General features: G+C 44.4%; 1 protein-coding gene across 1 annotated transcript in view; it reads right to left on the bottom strand.

Annotated features, from left to right (window-relative positions):
* Positions 1 to 22178, bottom strand: part of adcy1b (adenylate cyclase 1b) — a 579599-nt gene that overhangs the window by 445779 nt on the left and 111642 nt on the right. Inside the window, exon 5 of the mRNA XM_073871739.1 lies at positions 259 to 386. Within this exon, the coding sequence (XP_073727840.1) occupies positions 259 to 386 (128 nt within the window). The remainder of the gene's footprint in view (positions 1 to 258; positions 387 to 22178) is intronic.

The following is a 22178-nucleotide window of genomic DNA, read 5'->3' as shown; positions in this document are numbered from 1 at the left end:
AGTGGTAAGATAAAATTCTTTGTGAATGCGGCCCCAGGTCTGACATTTACAGAGTTCACAATAATGCCACTGATAAATTCTTATATGTATATTTTTTCATATATAAACATGGAGAAATCTCCCAAAACAACAAAATCTAGTGTGATGGTAGAGAGCAGTATAATCTAAGATAATTATTTAAAAGTACATCCTAATTATTTAAAAGTACAGCCTTCAGTGTCTGAGATAAATAATGTCTGTAAAGGGTGAAAGACTTACGTGATGGTGTCAATCATGTCCAGTCCCATCTCCACGCAACAGTGAGCATGGTCAGTTTTGGGTTGAGTTAGTCCTGAAACACAGTAGTAGCAGTCGCCCAGAATCTTAATCCTCCTACAGTGATTCTCCTACAAACATATAGAGATAAAGGTAAGCATTTAAAAAAACTGGTCGTGAAAATATTTGGTTACGACCATGTACCACTTTTCTTATGGATTGAGACGTTGTGTCCATGATGACATTAGGGGTTTGCCCTTGGGAACCCATTGTTTCTGAACTAGAACTTCAAAAGGCCAATAACATTGGTGAATGGAATTAGCCTGGAACAGTGTTTACAGTTGTAACAAAAGAATAGTGAGATAGCCGCCAGGTACTAAGAATAAACACTGAAATGCTAGCACTCTCTGCAGATAGGGAGCACTACCCTACTGAAAAATCCAGCTTAAACCAGCATAAGCTGGTAGCTGGTTTTAGCTGGTTTAAGGTGGTTTATGCTGGTCCTTCCAGCCTGATAAAGCTGGTCATGCTGGTGTGCCAGCTGGTATTCCAGCATGACCAGCTAAGTCCAGCTAGACCAGCTTAAAATGTGACCAAAACACACCTAGACCAGCTTGCTACACCAGCAAAACCAGCTTCCTACACCAGCAAAACCAGCTAAAACCAAGCTGGGGACCAGCTTAAACCAGCTCACCAGCTTATGCTGGTCTTAGCTGGATTTTTCAGTAGGGTACAGAGAATAAACTTTGCCAAAGTAGGAATATGTATGGATAAGGGATATGGTCTAACCCAGGGCTATTTAAATCTTACCCTGGAGGGCTGTAACACTGCAGAGTTTAGGTCCATTCCTGATCAAACACACCTGAGCAAGCTAATCAAGGTCTTCATGATCACCAGACAATCACAGGTGGGTAAGTTTGATTAGGGTTTGAATCTGGTCTAACCTATCGAAAAAAGCACATGCCAGATGTGCTGTGCTTAGCCACCAAAAGGAAGTAAAATAGCAAAAGATCAAGGCAGGGTGTTATAATTTTTACTTAAAGTACATTTCAAGAGTTCACATTTACAATAAGTCAGATAGAATTAATGATATGCGTATTTGGCGTGCTGTCCGAGGAGAGGGCTCGGAGCTTGGTATTTGGCCCAAGCCCAGAGCACTCCCCCACAAAGAGAGGGCTCTGGGGTCTGTATTAGGCCTGAACCAGAACACCCCCCACCCCTCGTATTCAGGTTAGGAAGTAACCGAGTAAGTTTGAGGAGACGGGGTGGTGGAGGGATGTTAAGAACTGTCGAAGAACATGGGTGAGTTGGCTGCATGTTTATATAAGCTTCCACTCATGCTGAAGGGGCTGGGACACGGGAAAGACCCTTGCCTCCTACGAATGGGGAACCCACACCAACGTGAATGGGAGCATTCAGTGAAGTGGTGAGAATGAACAATTAATTGGTTAAGGCTTGTTGCGCGTTTCTGATGTGGAAGCGGCTGGATCTAGGCATGGGCCAGTAAATGGGTTCAAGGTATACAGAGGTTTTTAAGGCTCGAGGTTTCAAAACCACTAAAAAATTTTGTGATACCATTTCCAAGGTTTGAGCTGTGTTTACACAAAAATAATTAAATCATGTCATGTAATTGATTTGATGTTTACATTTAATATATATTAAAGAATAATATAATTTAAGTGCTTTATTTTAACCTGGCATACGTGTGTTGCTTAAGTTGTTCGTATACACAGACATTTGAAAATAACACATTTTATTGTTGCAATGGCAATACCGCAACACCGGGAAATCGTAGTATTTTTGCTTAAGGTTATCATACTCTCAAAATCTCATACCGCCCCATGCCTAGCTGGATCTGCTGTAGAATTGAAAGATTGATAACCAGCGGTCAAGGGTTTGAATTTGTTGTTGTGGAAGACCTTTTTTTGTACAGCTGCGTCTATGCTGAAGGAATGGTTTGAAATAATGGTGTCCGCTGGGATGCCGGATTGGAGTGAAATGGATTGCTTGAATAGTGTTGAGGATTTTTGTGGCTGCGGTAAATTTAGAAGCTGGGGGCCATGCAGACACGAAACAGCGACCTTGATAAAATTATTATGCACAACACCTAATTATGCACAACGCCTAATGTGGCTGAGTAGGAATAGCGGCTCACGTTTAGAACAATTTGGACTGTTTATGACTGTGGATGTGACCAGAAATATCCTGTCAATTTTATCTTTGGTTAGTGAGGCTTGGAATTTTTACTGTTTAAAATTATGCCCAGAAATTCGATGGACATGGCTGGACCCATGGTTTTATCTTGAGCAATTGGAATCTCGACAAGGCCGGCGTCAAGGGGGGGCATTCGTGGGCCGTGCCCCCCCAAACAGGTTGTTGTGCCTCCCCCCACAAAGTTTTTTATTAATTTAATATATATCAAGAATAATTAAAAAAAAGTAAACATTGAATGTTTCATGACTTTTAATGTAATCAAATGAGGAAAATATAGTGGATATATGTTCCCTTTCAGTCGGTTACTACGACGTCACGACTGCTCATGAGAAGGTGCTCTATTTTCTTCTAAGGAATAGATCTCTGCGTGCTAGTTGGTAGGGCGAAGGCACCACAGCGGGGCTCACGAGTGTTTCCACCGTCTTTTTGATCCACGTGATCGTTTTCACCCTCTTTAGTTGAGTATGTGCGTTCTCCTCCCTGTGTGCTTCATCAACTTGCACATCTGAAAGAGTGATTTCCCTAAAAGAGCTGCAGTTGAACTTGCGTCTTTTTAAAGACAGCCGTTCTCTGCTCACGGGCGTTAAGCGTAGTTTTAAAGATGTCTTTTCGTCCGTGCTCCACTTCTGGATGCGACAAATGGGTCCTCGTGATGGACACGATCGCTGTGTCTCGTGTCTTGGTCTCCAGCACGCTGAGGCGGCTTTCGTGGGAGGGACATGCTCCGCGTGCGAGAGCTTGACTCTTGCGGATCTGCGGGGTCGTGTGGCGTTTCTCCGGGAATGCCGCGCTCCGTTGCTGATCGCCCCTAAGAAGGCAGCTGTGAAGCTACGGAGAGAGGACCTCCACCTCATGGTGCTGAATCGGTTCCGATGGAGACGGAGAGTGCACGTTCTGCGTCGTTTTCTACCTCTGTCGGACCTCCCGAGAATTCTATATCTGCCATAACATCGGAGGGGGGTCCGTCACTCTCGGACGTTGATCCGGATCCTCTTCCTCCTTTGGGAAGGGTTGCGGTTCCCGATCTCGATCCCGAGATGATGGCCATGCTCGCTCAGGCTGCGAAGGCGGTCGGGATGGAGTGGAGAGCTCCTCCCCCTCCCATACTGTCCCGCCTAGATGATTGGTACTTTGGGGCTGCACGGGCTTTGCAGTCCTCCCCACCAGTGCCATTCTTTCCCTTGGTGCATGATGAGTTGACTCGGACGTGGAAAACCCCATTTTCCTCCCGGAACTGTCCGCATCAGCCATCACCCCTCACCTCCCTCGATGGCTGGGCCGCTAAAGGGTATGCCGGTATCCCGACAGTGGAGCATTCGATAGCGATGCAGTTGTGTCCTGCTGGCGTCTCCTACTGGAAGGACCTTCCTACCCTTCCCTCGCAAGCCTGCAGACATTCGTCAGCTCTGACGGAGTCTGCGTACCGGGCTTGTGGGGAGGCGGCCTCAGCCTTACATGCCATGGCTTGTTGCAGGTTCATCAGGCTAAGGCTCTGAAGGACCTGCACGAGGGAGGTCATGATTCGGCGGTCTTTAAAGATCTATGTGCGGCTACAGATCTGACACTATGTGCGACCAAGACAACCGCACAGGCCATCGGTCGTGCTATGTCCACCTTGGTGGTCCAGGAGCACTGCCTCTGGCTGTGCCTGGCAGACATGCGGGATGCCGATAAAACCTGGCTCTTAAATGCCCTGGTGTCCCAGGACGGCCTGTTCGGCGAGGCGGTTGAAGACTTCGCACAACAGGTCTCAGCCACCCAGAAGCAGACTGAGGCCCTTGCCAACATCATGCCGCGTCGGAAGAAGCCAACACGTGCTCCGTCGATGTCGGCACTTCAGTCTGCCCCTCGCCGTGGGCGTCCTGCAGCGGCGGCCGCCTTCGTTCCTCATCTGGGCTCTTCTAGAAAGCGAGGAACCCCCTAAGCCCGCTAAGCCTGGTGGAAAACGTAAATCTGAGCGGCCCTGAGACGGGCAACCTGGAGGTGGAGGGGATCGCTCTTCGGGAGATGGTGAACGCACCACTCCCCCCGGGTGGAGGACCGGGTGGGGAATCCTTGGTTTTCTTTAATTTCCATTCTGCCGGCTTTTCAGACGGCACCCAAAAAAAAAAGTTCCTCTTCCTCCTCCAGGTCTTCAGAGGCAGTTGGGTGTGACGGATGGGCTCATAACCCTACGTCCTCCCTCTCCTCTCTCGCCAGCGGATGTGTGGAACGCACCGGGATGTCTTCATCAGAGTCTTCCCCGCGCACCCATCCATCAGCGGAGTCAGGTGAGTGCTCATTCATATAATATACCTGTCAACGCAGCCCAAGAGAGCATGTCGTCGAGCACCGCTGCTCCGCTCGCCACGGGTACTTCGATTGTGCCGTTAATTCCCCTCGCCCGGTATCTGGAAGCTTGGCAACAAAAAGTCAGGAAGGACGAGGAGAGTATTCTTTTAGTTGCTCCATATTGGGCCACCAGGAGTTGGTTTCCAGAGCTCACCCTCCTCGCGACAGCCCCTCCCTGGCGGATTCCCCTAAAGGGGGACCTTCTGTCTCAAGAAGGGGGCACATTATGACACCCCCGTCCCGATCTGTGGAACTTCCATGTGTGGTCTCTGGACGGGGCGCGGAGGTTCTAGGTGATTTACCCCAGGCAGTATCTAACACCATCGCTGCAGCGCGAGCACCTTCTACGAGACATATACGCTGAAATGGAACCTGTTTGTTGAATAGTGTACTTCTCAACGAGACTACTATTAAAGTAGATATCGCGGCGATATCCGCGCATCACGCACCCATAGACGGTAGATCTGTGGGTCAGCACAATCTGGTCATTAGGTTTTTAAGGCTGAATCCTTCGCGCCCTCCCTATATTCCTCCTTGGGATTTGTCCATGGTGCTGAAAGCCCTGCAGGACACCCCCTTCGAGCCTCTGCGGACGGTGAGCATTAAGTTTCTTACTATGAAAACTTTGACGCTCCTCGCATTGGCTTCTATTAAGAGGATAGGGGATCTTCATGCATTTTCGGTCAACGATTCGTGCCTTCAGTTTGGGCCGGCTGAATCCAGTGTTACACTGAGATCCTGGCCGGGCTATGTGCCTAAAGTTCCCACCACTCCTTTCAGAGATCAGGTGGTGAACTTGCAAGCGCTGCCTTCGGAGGAGTCAGACCCAGCCATGGCTTTGTTATGTCCTGTACGTGCATTACGTGTGTATGTGGATCGCACTCAAAGCTTTCACACCTCAGAAAAGCTCTTTTTCTTTTACGGTGGTCAGCAGAAAGGGAAAGCTGTCACTAAGCAGAGGATGTCTCATTGGATGGTAGACACAATCGTCCTGGCTTATGAGAAACAGGGCATTGCTTGCCCTTTTGGTTTGAGAGCCCATTCAACCAGAAGCGTGGCTTCATCTTGGGCTTTGGCTTGTGGTTCCTCACTTTTAGATATTTGTAGAGCTGCTGGCTGGGCGACACCTAATACATTCACTAGATTTTACAGTGTTCGTATTGAGCCGGTATCCTCTCGAGTTCTCTCTTCAAGTCAGTGAGAACATCTAGGAATGGCTCCTGTGTCAGCTCGCACCATTATGGAAGGCCGTTAAGGCAAAAACGTTACAAAAAACTTTTTTGTCTCCTCCACCGCTTGGTGGCCGATGTTGTGGAGCATCGGCTGCCAGCCTCTCACTAGATGTATCCTTAAGAATCTTGGTGAGGCTAGCGCCCACATTGCGCCCCCTAGTGGTTCCTTTGTGAGTATTTCCGTGGAAAGTTTCTTGTCTACCACGTTTCCCTTAGCGGAGTTCGCCTTGAGACCTTGAGTCTTTGAACCATCACCTTAGTGGTAGACCCCTAGAGGGTTCTTTTTTCGCAGAGATCTTAGTTCCGCCTGATGAGTTCGCTTCTCAGTTCGCCTAGTTCACTATCGTGGGTTAAGGAACAAGTAGTGACCGGCCTCTGCTTCAACCCCATTTCTGTCTCCCTAAAGAGGAGAGTCAGAGGGTTTACGCAGGCATTGTAAGGGTCAGCTTCAGTGGCGCTTTGGTAGGGATTCCCAAATCGTTGATCACGACGTGATGTCGTAGTGACCGATTGAAAGAGAACGTCTCAGTTCCATATGTAACCCTCGGAAAAAGTGGATGACCAGACTTAAAAAGTGGGTGGGTCCTGTCCCACCCACATATAATGGTTCAGATGATAATACATAATGCAAAGTTCTCGGACATTTATCCGTCTGGCAGTACTTCCTACATTTCCCATGAACACTGTACCGTAATGCTATGTGATGATGTTTCATACACCCATTGGCTGCGCGTAGTTTGCAGTGAAACCAGCGTGAGAAACCGTGGAAACGAACAGAGCGCATCCACCAGAAAACACAAGGAAGGCGGCACGTGCCCCAGTCTTTTGTGCCCCGGTGTAAATCTCAAACGGATCTATATGCAATGCAGTTACCCAATTTACGCTTGTATAAGCGAATAAGCGATGCAGCAGGTGCACTGACGCATACACGCACAAATCCATGTCCGCGCGTCATTGCGTTTATACACGCACAACCGCATTCAAAAGTCCAGGTGACGCCACACGATTAAGTTATCTTATAAAACATGACAAAACTAAAATAAGTTTCTGAATTATGATGTTAATCTTATTTTGACTCGTCTTGATCACTATTGGCTTCTGTGGACATCAGAAATGTTTTGTGCGAAGCAGGGAAAGGGAAGCAGAAGGAGAGATGATGAGTTTAAAGGAATAGTCTATCCTTTTACCATATTAAACTATGTTATAACCTTAACTAAGAAGAGTTGATACATACCTCTATCATCTTAGTGCGTGCACGTAAGCAATGTGGCACGCGGCGACACTTTGATAACATTTAGCTTAGCCCCATTCATTCAATGGTACCAAACAGAGATAAAGTTAGAAGTGACCAAACACATCAACGTTTTTTCTATTTAGTAGAAGTAGTTATACAAGCAAGTATGGTGGCACAAAATAAAACATAGTGCTTTTCTAAGCGGATTTAAAAGAGGAACTATATTTTATGGCGGAATAACACTTTTGGGAGTACTTGAGAGAGGGGGATGCGCACCTGTCAATCAGCTATTACTATAAAAGAGTGAAGCCAGAGATAAACGTGTCTTAAACAGGAAATAATATATGGAATAATTTGTGCATCTTTGAATAACTGTAAGAATATTTCCTTTAAATGTTTTTGTCATAAAGTTTTGAGAGATAATGTTTTCTACTGTTATTGCTTATTTAGACTTGTTAGTACAGTTAACAGCGTATTTGACGCATTTACCTCAGAGTTTATTTCAGTAATATTGCTGTTTTTCCCGTAATATAATACAATTTACATGTCAATCCTGCTTCCTTGTCTGTTTATTCATTTTATTATGCTGTTATGTTCAGTTATGTGTGGATATTTATTGCTATATGAGACGTTCATTGCGTTATATAAATACTCTTGTCTAATATTGTAATCATATGCGAAACAATGTGTGCATCTTTGAATACAGTTCATTTGAAAATATTTTTTGTCAAAGTTATGAGAAAAAATAATGTTGTAAATGATATTTATTGCCATATTGCCATTAAAAACTCTTTTCTATAATATGGAAATCACATATTAGGAAATATATAGGCTAATATGATACTGCAAAGTTACCCTTCTAATTTTTATTAATGATATAGCCTATGTGGAATCTGCTGATTTGATCCATTCATGTCCTGACCACCAGGCTAGAGATTTTAAACATCTTAATCCACACTTACTATCAAATAGTCTATCCGCGTGATGGATCAGACCCCATATGTTAACCTGTTAGCTAGCACTTCTATTTTTGAGCATTTTCAGAAAAACGACAAATCCAAACTAAAACATCTCCAAACTAAAACATCTGCAGCTCTTAAACCCTATGGTCTATTTTCACAATTCTGGTCTTGTTTGAAACTGGACATTTGACATACAACTCAGAGTAGTAAAGAAACAGAGTAAAACAAGGTAAAATATACATTAGATTACTTCCGTTTTTCTTTAAATAACATTCACTTAGCAAAAAAAAGATATGAAATGGTCATGTAAGACACCTGGGGACACCATATAAGTAAACTGAATGTCTGACCATGCTGTGATTCAAATTTGAGAATGATACTCCAAAAAAATTTGTTTCTGTGAGCTTTTATTTAAAAAAAGGTTCAGGAGTCCTTTCAGAAAAAGTGCACTTGGAAACTCCAAATATACACATGATAACAAAATGACATGATTATCAAAAGAAAATGAGTCAGGACTACATATTACATGATGTATATCAATTCAGAACTTCTCTGCCCACCAAAGCACATAGAAAAAAAACTATTTCAGAAAAAAACATTTGCACATTATAACAAAATACTTGTTATTTTGAATGTGGTCGCTCATGAATGCACTCCAGATTCCAGTCCTCCTCTGTGTCATGAAGTCTCTCTTCCTGGCTTTCCAGTCCTGGACTGGAGCAGAGCCGCCAGATGATTTTGTCCCTTCGGCAGCCTCCTTGGAGTCTGAGGACGATGTGCTTTCCATGGCAGCGTCAGCTGGCCAGTATAATGAATATGAGCCAGAGGTACTTCCACAGATGGGAGCCTCCCAACCTTCTGCGGCCGGCTCCCGTTCTTCAACCCATAGCTCTACTGGTGGTGTTGAGGACTGTTCTATTGGAGCCATCATTCGTATGGCTTTAGCCCGTCTCCAGTTGGACGTGCCGCAAACTCAGCCGCCTCCGGCCAGTGTTTTTTTCAGGTGTGTCCCAGCCTCTGTCAGCTTTACTGCGCCCCCTTCGGAGGAGAATTTGAGGGAATTGCAGGCATGTTGGAGGGATTCTAAGGCCCTCTCTCATGCAACATCCGATGGCCGGACCCTGGCAGCCATGCAGGATGCACAGAAGTTTGGGTTAGACCGCATGCCAGCAGTTGAGCCGACTATAGCGGCTCTTATCATCTCACCTGATGAGGCTTTGAGGCCGGATGCTAGGTGCCCTCGTCCCCAGTGCCGGGTTACAGATGACCTGCTCTGTAAGGCCTATGATGCAGCGGCTTGCATGGGACGCATCGGCAACTCCATGTCCCACCTGATGCTTGCTTTGTCAGCTTCCCTGCAGGAGACTGAGTTGGATGCCTCTGTCCACAATTTTAGCGATGCTTCGCTACAGGCATTCGCATTGATGTCTAGGGAATTGGGGCGGTTGATGTATACTCTTGTGCAGGCTCGCCGCCAGGTATGGTTGGCACAATCTCCTCTCACTGAGGCCTGCAGGAGAACCCTCCGCAGTGTTCCGGTGGAACCAGGGGAGCTGTTTGGTTCCGCAGCCCTGGAAGCGCTTGAACGCACAGTCCAAGCCGGACGGACTCGACAGCAGCTGTCCGGGCTTCAAAGAAGTGTTCCGCCTCCTAGCAGGCCTAGAGGTCCTCCAGCTGTCCCACAGCACAGCTCTTGTCCACAGGCCCACCCCAGGGGCTACCTAAGGTCTCTGCGCCCACGTCCACAGCCAGCTCAGCAGCAGGCACCAACCTTTCGGGTGCCTGACCGGCTGCCCTCAGGACAACCTCAGTCCTTTCCAACCCGTCGTGCCTCTGGAACCTTTAGAGGCTGGGGACCCCGGCGCTGAAGCCCGGGGGTCGGCCTTCGGCTGTTTTTCCCAGCAGCAGCTCAGCTATTGGGCTGCCTCCACCAGGGACCCATGGGTGCTTTCAACTTTAACCCACGGGTACAAACTTCAGTTCCGACGCCGGCCCCCAGCCCATGGCCGGGTCAAGATGACCATCATAAACGACCCGGCAAAAGCCCAAGCCCTCACCCAGGAGTTGTCCGCCCTCCTGGACAAGGGTGCCATCGAGCCAGTAGATCCCCCTATTGCACCCCGGGGGGTTCTACTCAACTTACTTTCTGGTAGCAAAGAAAGATGGCGGACTCCGTCCTATCCTCGACCTGAGGGGTCTCAACAGGTTCCTGAAGGTTCTGAGGTTCCATGAGGTTCTACGTACAATTGCCAAAGGAGAGTGGTTCATGTCAGTAGACCTGAAGGATGCCTACTTCCACATCCCTATAGCTCCACACCATCGGCAGTTTCTGCGGTTTGCCTTTCAAGGGCGTCATTTCCAGTTCCGAGTGCTCCCATTCGGTCTCTCCCTCTCCCCTCGGGTGTTCACCAGGTGTGTGACGGCAGCCCTCTCGCACTTGCAGTCGCGGGGCATGAAGATTCTCCCATATCTGGACGACTGGCTCATCTGTGCGCCATCCCAGTCTCAGGTGGCACTGGACACGTCATGTCTCCTCTCTCATGTGGCCCGCCTGGGCCTCCGGGTGAATTTTACAAAGAGTTGCCTGGTTCCATCGCAGGGCACGCTTTTTCTCGGGATGACTCTCGATGCAATCACCATGAAGGCTCGCCCATCACCACAGCGGGTGGACAACATCCTCCGCCTCCTCCTCCTGTTTCGGGAGGGCAGGCAGTTACGCTATGTGGAGTTTTTGCGCCTCCTAAGGAAACTGACAGCTGCCGCTACCGTGATTCCTCTAGGACTGCTGTCGCTGCGTCCCCTCCAGAGGTGGTTGCACATGTCAAGTGGCACCGGCACAGGAAACTCAAGGTGTCACGTCGTTGCCTTCTTGCTCTGGCCCCATGGCGAGTAAGGTCATTTCTCCTGCAGGGCATGCCCTTGGGTTCCATCGCATCTCGTCGGGAAATCCTCACAACAGATGCTTCCCTCTCGGGGTGGGGTGCTGTGTGGCAGAATCGAACAGCTCAGGGACTGTGGTCTGTGCTGGAGTGCTCACAGCACATCAATGTTCTGGAACTGCGGGCTGTGCACAGAGCATTGCAGGTTTTCCTTCCCTTCCTGGGAGGCCGGCATGTGCTTGTGTGATCAGACAATGTCTCGACTGTGTCTCATATGAACCATCAAGGAGGCACCAGGTCTGCACCACTGCTGCAGGCATCCCAGGACCTCCTGCTGTGGGCAGGGCCACACCTGGCCAGCCTGAGGGCAATGTATTTGCCTGGGGAGCAGAATCAGGCGGCAGACTTACTCTCCCGTTGCAAGCCTCCGCCGGGGGAGTGGCGGCTTCATCCGGATGTGGTCCTCAGCATCTGGGACATCTTCGGCAGGGCAGGGGTGGATCTCTTTGCCTCAGAGGAATCGACCCATTGCCCCCTCTGGTTCTCCTGGACGGAGAAGAGCAGCCCTCTGGGCCAGGATGCTCTCGCACACGATTGGCCAGAGGTTCTCCTCTATGCTTTTCCACCAATCCCTCTGATTCTTCCAACACTGCAGAGAGTCCTCCAGCAGGGTCACAGGCTACTGTTGGTAGCCCCCTTCTGGCCAGGAAGAACATGGTTTCCACTGTTGTACAGTCTCTGCAACGGTTCACCGTGGCGCCTCCCAGACAGGAGGGATCTCCTGTCTCAGTTACGGGGCCGAATCTGGCATCCCGATCCTCACCGCCTGCAGCTGTGGGTCTGGTCACTGCAGGGCCCGACCCGCTGCTGACTGAGTGTTCAGATGGCGTCTGCAATACCATATTGAATGCAAGGGCGCCTTCTACCCGGGCGCAGTATGAGTGTTTGTCACCCCAACACTTACTCTTGGTGGTCACTTAAAAGTAAATGTTTCATCATTCTTGTATATGTTAACACACCGGCGTATTCTGAAGTTTTTCTATAAAGATCTAGACCGAAATCATACAACGTGTTTAAACCGAAGTAAAAACAGTTTGCACACTCTAAAACATTTTGGTGTTGAGGATGTAAATTAAATAATTGATGACATTAAGACAAAGAACCCATAGGTTTTGAATGTAAATGGATGTTTTATGAAATCAGAGCAAACACACAAAACAACATTTGGAGTTATTATTGATAAATCAGAGAACTAGTTAAGACTGTAATCGCAATGTGTTGTGCACATGAAACCTGAAAACGTAAAATCTGACAATTTCTGTGTGCATAAAATAATGTGTTGAGTTAAACTAAAATAAACAAAAAACCCTTCGGTAACTAAAAAGGGTGTGATGTTTGATGATTACCCCATCATCTTTTGTGCTCATGTCAGAAAAATAGAGATCTTGGCAGCTATGTATTTAGGTTTACCATGGTTTAGATTTGGTGTGGTATGTACATGAAGCCAAAACTCTGTCAGGATTCGTAGAGACATGGAGTAGGTGATCATTGCCTATGTGACAGACGTCAAGTAACAAAATTACAGAATTAGGATCAGTTTGTGCCTGTGAGTTTTAGCTTTCCGTACTAACACTGCTGACTTTATTTTTACGCCACTGAAAGACATGTGAATTAGAGACATGTAATTCTATTAATGTTTCACGTTTCTCTGTGCGGAGTCTGAAAAACATTTGAAGAATGACCAATGTCACACATTGTCTATACAAGATGTCTAAATGTTCTAATGAATGCATCTAATGGTAACAACGCAGACATTAAGACAAAGAGTCCATGTATATTTTTTGTTTTTATGAAATCGGTGCATCAAAACATGCAAGAAACATAAGCAGTAAACAAATTCAATGCAGAAAACCACAGTGACAATTAGGGATGCACCGAAATTTCGGTCGCCGAAAATTTCGGCCGAAAATGGCATTATCGGTTTCGGGCCGAAATAAAAAATCCAGCCGAAAACGTAAACCGAAAATGAATGTCAACCGCGCCCCTCCCATCTGTGCGCTAGCACTCTAAAAATGTCTGGGTTATTTTTTAACCCAAAATGCTGGGTTGAGTCTGTTGGGTTGTTTTGCTGGGTTATTTTTAACATTTTAAACACTTTTTGGGTAGTTTCAGTTTTGTAGGTGTTGGGTTAAAACTGCTGGGATATTATGTTGGGTTGTTTGAAGAGGCTCATGTGCTTCGCGCCCTTGATGTTTGAATGTGCTCAGCAACGGTTGTCGTGAAAGGACAGAGTGGAAGCAGTTGTTTCAAGGTAAGTCTATGTTTTTGTGAACATTTCATGAATATAAACAAGATTATAACATTTTGCGAGACAGCAACGTGTTAATTTATACAGACTAAGACGACGGGTGTAATTTGGAGGAATGGCGACTGTTACCTCAGATCGCCATTTACACAAATGGACTCGAATAATTGTTCTAAGATGTTTGATATGGCATATTAATAAAATTAATAAAATCGTTGTTACAAAATCCCCATCACACGGTTGATTACGTTAACTCATGACAATTTCTGTAAGCCTTTAACAAAGCGAGTCAAAACCGGTACCGAGTCGACCTCCGCAACCCCCACTTCGGCTTCTTGTGTCACACACACGCAGTTTTCCCTTTCCCAGCTTAACAAGCGATAGCGACGCTGTTAAATTAAATTTAGTGACAAACGAGTTGCTTTCTCCCCCACAACCTTACGGGCCTGACTGTTGCATCTTCATTCTGATGATTAGATTTGTCTAATTTTACTAAGATGTGTGTAATTTCCAATAAATATTGCAAAACCACGAAGTGTTAATTTGATTTGCATTGTTTGGTAAATTGTCTGATCATGTGAATCTACGTATGTTTTAAACACAGAAGTGGTTACATTTAAAAAAAAAAACTGTGGTCAATTAACATGTAAAGTTACAAGTCTGTTGTATTGACAAAACGTTATAGTTCATTGATCTAGGCTGAATTTAAGTCACTGTAATGGTTTTGTTCTGTGTTTTTCTTGTATTCTGTGTATTTTTGTATTTTGGACTTTTATTTTGACATCCTGTTCTGTTCTGGCTTTTATTTTGATATACATCATGCCATGTCACAGTTCACACTTCCTGTCTGTCTGTATTTAAGCACTTCTTGTATAGCTGTTCCGGGCTGATTATTACATTGCCACATTCTGTTTATCTGCCTGTATTCTGTTTATCCTGTTTGATCTGTTATCTGTATCTGTTCCTGTTTTGACCTGTGCCTGTTTCTGGATTTTGATTGTTACTCTGCCTGCCCTGAACCTAGCCTGATATTTGGATTACGATTGTTGGATTTACCCTGTATGGATTTGTTTGCTGGCCCTTCTTGGGATTTTACAATAAACACCTTTTGCACATGCATTCACATCTTCATCGCTTTCATTGAAGCACCTGTTACAGAATAATCAGCCATAACCCGGAATCCAGCGAAGGTTTGTAATCTCCCACCAGCACCATGAAACCTGTTTTTGCACTACTTGCACTCCGTCAGAACCACCGGCCCATAGAGGATTTTGTAAGTGACTTTCTGGATTTGTCTAATCAAGTACATTATGATGAAGACACTTTGAAACCGATCTTTTATAATGCTCTGGACGAATGGTTGCGTTTATGTATGCCCCATGATATGTCTGCCTGGTCCCTGGAGAGTTATATTGACTTTGCATTGCTGTTGTGTGGTTCTCCGTTCACTGTGGGTGTGGTGGATAATGAACCAGGGAATATTCACCACGCACCTAGCCATGTTCTGCCCGTTCTGCCCAAACCTGTTAAAGTCCTGCCTGTCCCTAAAATGGCCGCCACCCTGCCTGTTCCCAAAATGGCCGCCATCCTGCCTGTCTCTGCACCTGTCTTCAAGAAAACCACCACCATCCTGCCTGTCCCTAAAATGGCCGCCACCCTGCCTGTTCCCAAAATGGCCGCCATCCTGCCTGTTTCTGCACCTGTTCTCGAGAGAGCTACAACCATCCCAGCACCTGTGATTCAGAGGGCCATCGTCACCACCACACCTGCACTGATGAGGGCGATTGTTCACCCTGCACCTATCATCAAGATGGCCGCCCTGCCTGAACCAACCGCCACAGAGGTATGCCTCATTGACTGTGACATTCTTGAATTTGCTATGGCCCTGTGGTGCGTTTGGTCTGCCTTCTGTTTGTTTGTTCCCGAGGTTCCTCAAGACCCTGAATCTGATCGGCCCGTCTCATCTGATCTGCCCATCTCATCTGATCGGCCCGTCTCATCTGATCGGCCCGTCTCATCTGATCGGCCCGTCTCATCTGATCGGCCCGTCTCATCTGATCGGCCCGTCTCATCTGATCGGCCCGTCTCATCTGATCGGCCCGACTCATCTGATCTGCCCGACTCATCTGATCTGCCCGACTCATCTGATCTGCCCGACTCATCTGATCTGCCCGACTCATCTGATCTGCCCGACTCATCTGTTTCGTCTGATCTGCCTGATTCACCGGTCCCGTCTAATTCATCTGATTTGTCTGGTCCACCATCTGGGACATCGCCACAATGGGCTGTGGAAGCTTTCCCAAGTTTTTTTTTGGGGGGGTAGTACCCGGACACAGGAAGGAGGCAGAGGACACCGAGGCGGAGACCGAAGTGGACTCTGATCCCTCCTCTCCTTGTGTTACAGGTCTATCCCTACCTCATGACCTAGCTTCATGTTTACCTCATGACCCAGGTCCAAGCCTGCCCCATGACCCAGGTCCAAGCCTGCCCCATGACCCAGGTCCAAGCCTGCCCCATGACCCAGGTCCAAGCCTGCCCCATGACCCAGGTCCAAGCCTGCCCCATGACCCAGGTCCAAGCCTGCCCCATGACCCAGGTCCAAGCCTGCCCCATGACCCAGGTCCAAGCCTGCCCCATGACCCAGGTCCAAGCCTGCCCCATGACCCAGGTCCAAGCCTGCCCCATGACCCAGGCCCGCATCTGCCCCATGACCCAGGCCCGCATCTGCCCCATGACCCTGGATCATCCTGGCCACATGACCCAGGACCTCCCCTGATCTGCCCTGCCTTTGCCAAGAGGTCCTGGCCCGCCCGCCCGCCCACCCTCTATTGGACTTTGTAATTTGTATGTGTTCTGTTGGGCTCCGGGAGTCGCCCTTTAGAGGGGGGGGTTCTGTAATGGTTTTGTTCTGTGTTTTTCTTGTATTCTGTGTATTTTTGTATTTTGGACTTTTATTTTGACATCCTGTTCTGTTCTGGCATTTATTTTGATATACATCATGCCATGTCATAGTTCACACTTCCTGTCTGTCTGTATTTAAGCACTTCCTGTATAGCTGTTCCGGGCTGATTATTACATTGCCACATTCTGTTTATCTGCCTGTATTCTGTTTATCCTGTTTGATCTGTTATCTGTTATCTGTATCTGTTCCTGTTTTGACCTGAGCCTGTTTCTGGATTTTGATTGTTACTCTGCCTGACCTGAACCTAGCCTGATATTTGGATTACGATTGTTGGATTTACCCTGTATGGATTTGTTTGCTGGCCCTTCTTGGGATTTTACAATAAACACCTTTTGCACATGGATTCACATCTTCATTGCTTTCATTGAAGCACCTGTTACAGTCACAAACAAATAGTGAAATGATCTGAACAATATATATTTTCAAGGTGGTTCTTGTGAATGCAGTTTGCATGAATTATTGATGTTATAATATTAAGCATATTATTGAGAATTGTTTTATGTAAAGAGATATGATAAAGATCGTATTTCAATTTGCACACAGATTTTATATTATATATTTTAAGTCATTAAAGTAAAATGACAATACGGAAAAGACGTGTGCAATTAAGCCTGCAAAAATGTCTATCCACTGGTGAAAATATAAAATAAATATGCTGTCTATCCAGAGGTGAAAATATGAAATAAAATTGCTGTTCATTCAGCGGCGAAAAAGGAAAATAGCGGGGAAACGGAAATGACGTAGGCTGTCTATCCACTGGTGTCCAGCCACTGGTGTCTAGTCGGAGGTGAGTCTGCGGGGCTGCAGCTGGATGCTATTGGCTCGAGCCGGCGTCTACTCTGTCACTGAGGCAGGGACAAGCAGCACATTTACTTCACAGTCGGTACGGCAGGTAACGCATCGATAAATGAAAACGAAACAGCGTTTCCAAGAACCGGTGTCTTCCCACTAAACACAGGACGTCGAATAGACGTGCAGATCGTGTCTATATTGGGTCCGTCGGTCCATGACCAATTCTGGACATCTATTCGACGTCCAAACTAGGTCCACTATTTGGACGTCCAACCATGACCCTACTGGGACGTCATATTTACGGGCAACTTTTGACGTTTAAACTGGGTAATTTTTTGGACGTCATATTTACGGGCAACATTTGACGTTTGAACTGGGTAATTTTTGGGACGTCATTTGGACGTCTATGACAGGCCTATGTCTATATAACATGATTAGGCCTATAAAAAATTTTTTATTTACAAATATCAGCATTATTGTATCAACATGATTAATACTTACGAATAGTCTATATTATTTTATACAGTACTGTGTTTTTTGCTTTTATTTATATACAAATTCATCTAAATGTACAATTAAAAATCTGTAATTAAATGCGTAGTTCCTTATATTAAAATATATGACCATACTAACAATTTAACATGAAAATATTCTCACCTATTCTCATAATGTTGTGTTCGTGTTATGAATGCAATAAGTGTGCCTTATGTACAAAATTAACATATGGCTGTGTGGCTGAGTGGTTAGCGAGACATTCTGACGTCATTTTGCGCAGTGGGTTGTATGTATATTGATTGTTCCTCTCTTTTAAAATTAAACAATAATTTAAGTGTTTGGACATGAACTTGAAAATATAAATGTATTTGTCACCAAGACAGAGGCTGCGTGGAAGTGATCGGTTAACAAACACGTATATGTGTTATATGAAATTAGATGTGTTATTGAGTCGTATTTAGTTACTATTTTATATTCATTTCATAATATTTTTGGGATGTCTCCTGTGATTTCAAATTTATATTGACCAATCTGATCTGTGGCTGATACTGTAACAGAGATGTTATGGTTTTTTGCAGAGATTAGATGCGATGTTGTTTTCCAATTCTTTTTTTTAGAGTGTGCAGAGTTTTAACGTCCATCCATTGATGAGGCTAGCAAGAACTTCATACAACTTCAGCCAGTAAGTATAACATTTAATAATTCCTATTTAAAATGTATTGGGAATGCCTTAATTATCTGCTACATTTTAGTTCTGCAGTACTTTATTCTTTATAGTCCATCCTATTTGTCAGTCTGTGTGGTTTGCAGCCTTTGTTTTTGGCACAACAGTTAAAGGAGTGTAACACCAAAGTCTTATGCAAACTGACAACAGGCCATTGCATTTTTGGAAAAAAAATCTCACACGTGGTGGTAATGCGGCCAGGGATGCAAAAGAAAGCCTTATAATATTTATAAAATGTATAATTCACTTGGCCCACATGGTTTTCTGAATACTTAAATCTGATAATTCAGTTCAGACCACTAAACGTTTTTTCCTCTTTTGTAGATTCCAACAAATGTGGTGGAATTTCTTCTCTGGACAGAATCCTCGAAACCCTTTCCTTTCGTCCTGGCCATGGGAAACATGCAGCAGATCTCTCAATCTTTTTTCTCAATCAGTCTCTCTGAATACGGAAGTGACTTAAACTGCAATTCGGCCAAGATGGCGATGGCACGCACCGCCTACTTTAAGCTTCAAAAATGCTCTTCACAAACCAATGGGTGACGTCACAGACACTACTTGCATATTTTTTACTGTCTATGGTTTAAAGGCATTTTAAGTGCTTGAAAATAAATACCCCAGGCAATGTGCTTCTATGGGAATTCCTGTAGTCTGTCATTTTCCAAATGGATGAGTCATCTCCTGTTCGATTCCTTTGTACATCTTTGTTCGCGACGAGTAACTTTAATAAATGAAGTATTTTTAGTAAAATACATTCCATTCTGTGAAACTTAAAACATTTGTACTGTAAAAAAACTTTACACATCTATGAATGATTTTACTTTTAATTTAACAATTACATTGTTTCTTTTCTTACACTGCTGTAGTTTTTTTATGTACATTTCAGTATTTCATTTATATACTGTAAAATTACAAATTCTGTCTTAAATTCAAACGAATTGATTCAACCTGTTACATTGTTACTTCAATTTGCATAATTTATGATATTTTATCAATATATTTATACTTGGGTCAGTAAGCAGTCCTTTAAATGATTTTGCAACTTCCAACTGTAAAAATGTAAGAGTTTGTAGTTATTTTGCAGTCAAATTATTTATTTGCTGTTAACAATGGTCTTGATTTACAATAAAGCACATGATAAAAATAACCCAGTAAGAATAACCCAAAACCCAGAATACTAATCCCATAAATGGTTAAAATGACTACATATTGGGTTTTCTCAACAACCCAACCTGCTGGGTTAAAATGTGTTACCCAACGTGCTGGGTTACTAATTGGGTTGTTTTTAACCCAACCATTTTTAGAGTGAGCGCTTGGGTTTCACACATCGACTACGCGACGTGTCACGCTGTTTACATTAATCTCGTGTAATGGCGGCTTCTGCTCCTGGCAGTGTTATCCATACATTTATTTGTTTGTGTGCGCCACAAAATCAACAATGGTCGCAACATTTACATTTTTATTTTCATTTAAAACAGCTTCATTTATTGTTGTGAGTGCTCGGTGGTGCCTCTCTTGTGCACCCTCTCTCTCTCTCTCTCTCTCTCTGTGCGTGAAGCCCCTAGACAGCGCCTCTCATACATGACACTGAGTGAAAGAATTACAAGTTGGATGTGTTTTCCATGTGGAATCCTCTGTGTACTTGCATTTTCACGTAAACGTCAGATGTTACTGAAAGAGAAGACGACTGATTCGAGTTTATCATGAAAGGTTAGCAGTGTTTTCCCACACACACTGGTTCTCTATGTGCTTGTGCGCGAGCTCTCTCTCTCCTATGCCCACGCATGCCTTCTGTAGTAACTCTGTGTAATGGCAATTTTGTAATTTGCGCCGAATTGTCTGCGATGTCTCGTTTATAAATCAAGATTTTAGTAACTTAGTAGTTAAAGTAACAGCTGGTTGGATTAAACATAAGGTTATTGGGTCATGTTTAGTCACTATTTTAATAGTCTTTGGGGTGGTTTCCTGGACAGAGATTAGCTTAAGCCAGGACTAGACCTTAGTTTAATTAGGAAATATAATTAGTTTAAACAAACATGCCTTACTAAAACATTACTTGTGTGCATTTTGAGGCCAAACTAAAGGCACTGATGTATTTAAAGATATGTCAGTGAAAGATGTTTTCAGTTTGGACAGCTCTTATATTTATTTTAGTCTAGGACTAGTCTAATCCCTGTCTGGGAAAACGCCACTATATGTCTGACAACAGAACAGATAATATGTGAAAATAGCATTCAGTTGTGTTAAAATGCTAATTTCAGACCTTATTAATGTACAACTTTGTTCTTTTTTATAAATGTTTGCAATTTCTTTATTGTTTATTAGATTTTTCCCACCTTTTTGCTGATCCGAAAAATAATCTGATCTGTGCCTCAAAAACTGTAATGTGATCCGAACTGTTTTTCAGTTTTTTTATTCATCACACACCCCTAGTAAAGTTAGTACACAGTGATAGCCATAAATGCAATTGTACTAATAATTGGCATAATAATTTATTTCGGTGTTTCGGTTTCGGTTTTTCGGCCTTGGTTTCCTGTTTTCGGTTTCGGCCAAGAATTTTCATTTCGGTCCATCCCTAGTGACAATACAGAACATTTGATGAGTTTACAAAAATCTCAGACACAAGTTGACACTAGCGAAGTAAAAACTATGAACAAAGTATGAAAAGACAAAAGTCTGAAGACTGCCTAAGTTTGAAAAGTGTGTTTAAGAAAACAGAAGTAAGTACATCTGATGAGTTTACAAAATCTAAAACATAAGTTGACACTAGCGAAGTAAAAACTATGAACAAAGTATGATAAGACAAAAGTCTGAAGACTGCCTAAGTTTGAAAAGTTTGTTTAGGAAAACAGAAGTAAGAACATCTGATGAATTTACAAAATCTTAAACATAAGTTGACACTAACGAAGAAAAACTATGAACCAAAGTATGAAAAACAAAAGTCTGAAGCCTGCCTAAGTTTGTTTAAGAAAACAGAAGTAAGTACATCTGATGAGTTTACAAATCTCAAACATAAGTTGACACTAGCGATGAAAAACTATGAACAAATGTATGAAAACAAAACGTTTGCCTAGGAAAAACACACGACTAGGAACATCAGTAACAAACCATAGGTAAATATAATTTCATGTTTGCTTATTACGCAATGATACATGCTAACCTAAGTTGAACCTAACCACACATGCTGACCAGGGGCTGCTCCGCTTCATAAAGGTCCTGCCATTGATCATTTGGGGCCCCTACCACGTGATAACCACGCGCACACACACACTCACAGCCTCTCACACTCACACCCTAGGCCACAAGCGCATAAACACACACATACATAAACAGACACAAACACACACACACAGAGACGAACGTGACACGGTACGGTTCATATGACATTTGATATAAGTTTACTCAGACAAATCTAAAATGTTTGATTTTTTCAAATGTTTAAATGTCTTAAACTTTAAAGGCACACCATGAAACTTTTTGGCCACTAGGGGGTGCTAGACATGTATTTTTCACTTCTAGCGCCCCTAGAGCCCACAAGCGCCGCAGCACTGTCGCAAAGGAAAGGAACTGGCCAACCTTAAAACTAAACTAAAAACTAAACATTTAAAACGCTAAACGATCAACATTTTTAGACAACAGGGAGAAACGCAGTCATGTTACAACTTTCTGATGAGGAACTCGTCGTGGCAGAAGCCATGTCTCAATCTGAAGGTTGCAGCCTCCAGATGTCGTATTTCTAAGCTGTATACGTCATCAAGACTGTCTTATTTCACAATATTAACAATTACAAAGT

The sequence above is a fragment of the Misgurnus anguillicaudatus genome, chromosome 2 (assembly GCF_027580225.2).
Source record: "Misgurnus anguillicaudatus chromosome 2, ASM2758022v2, whole genome shotgun sequence".
NCBI classification, from domain to species: Eukaryota; Metazoa; Chordata; class Actinopteri; order Cypriniformes; family Cobitidae; genus Misgurnus; species Misgurnus anguillicaudatus.
Note: the sequence above shows the minus strand (reverse complement) of the source record. Positions and strands in the feature narration are given on the sequence as shown.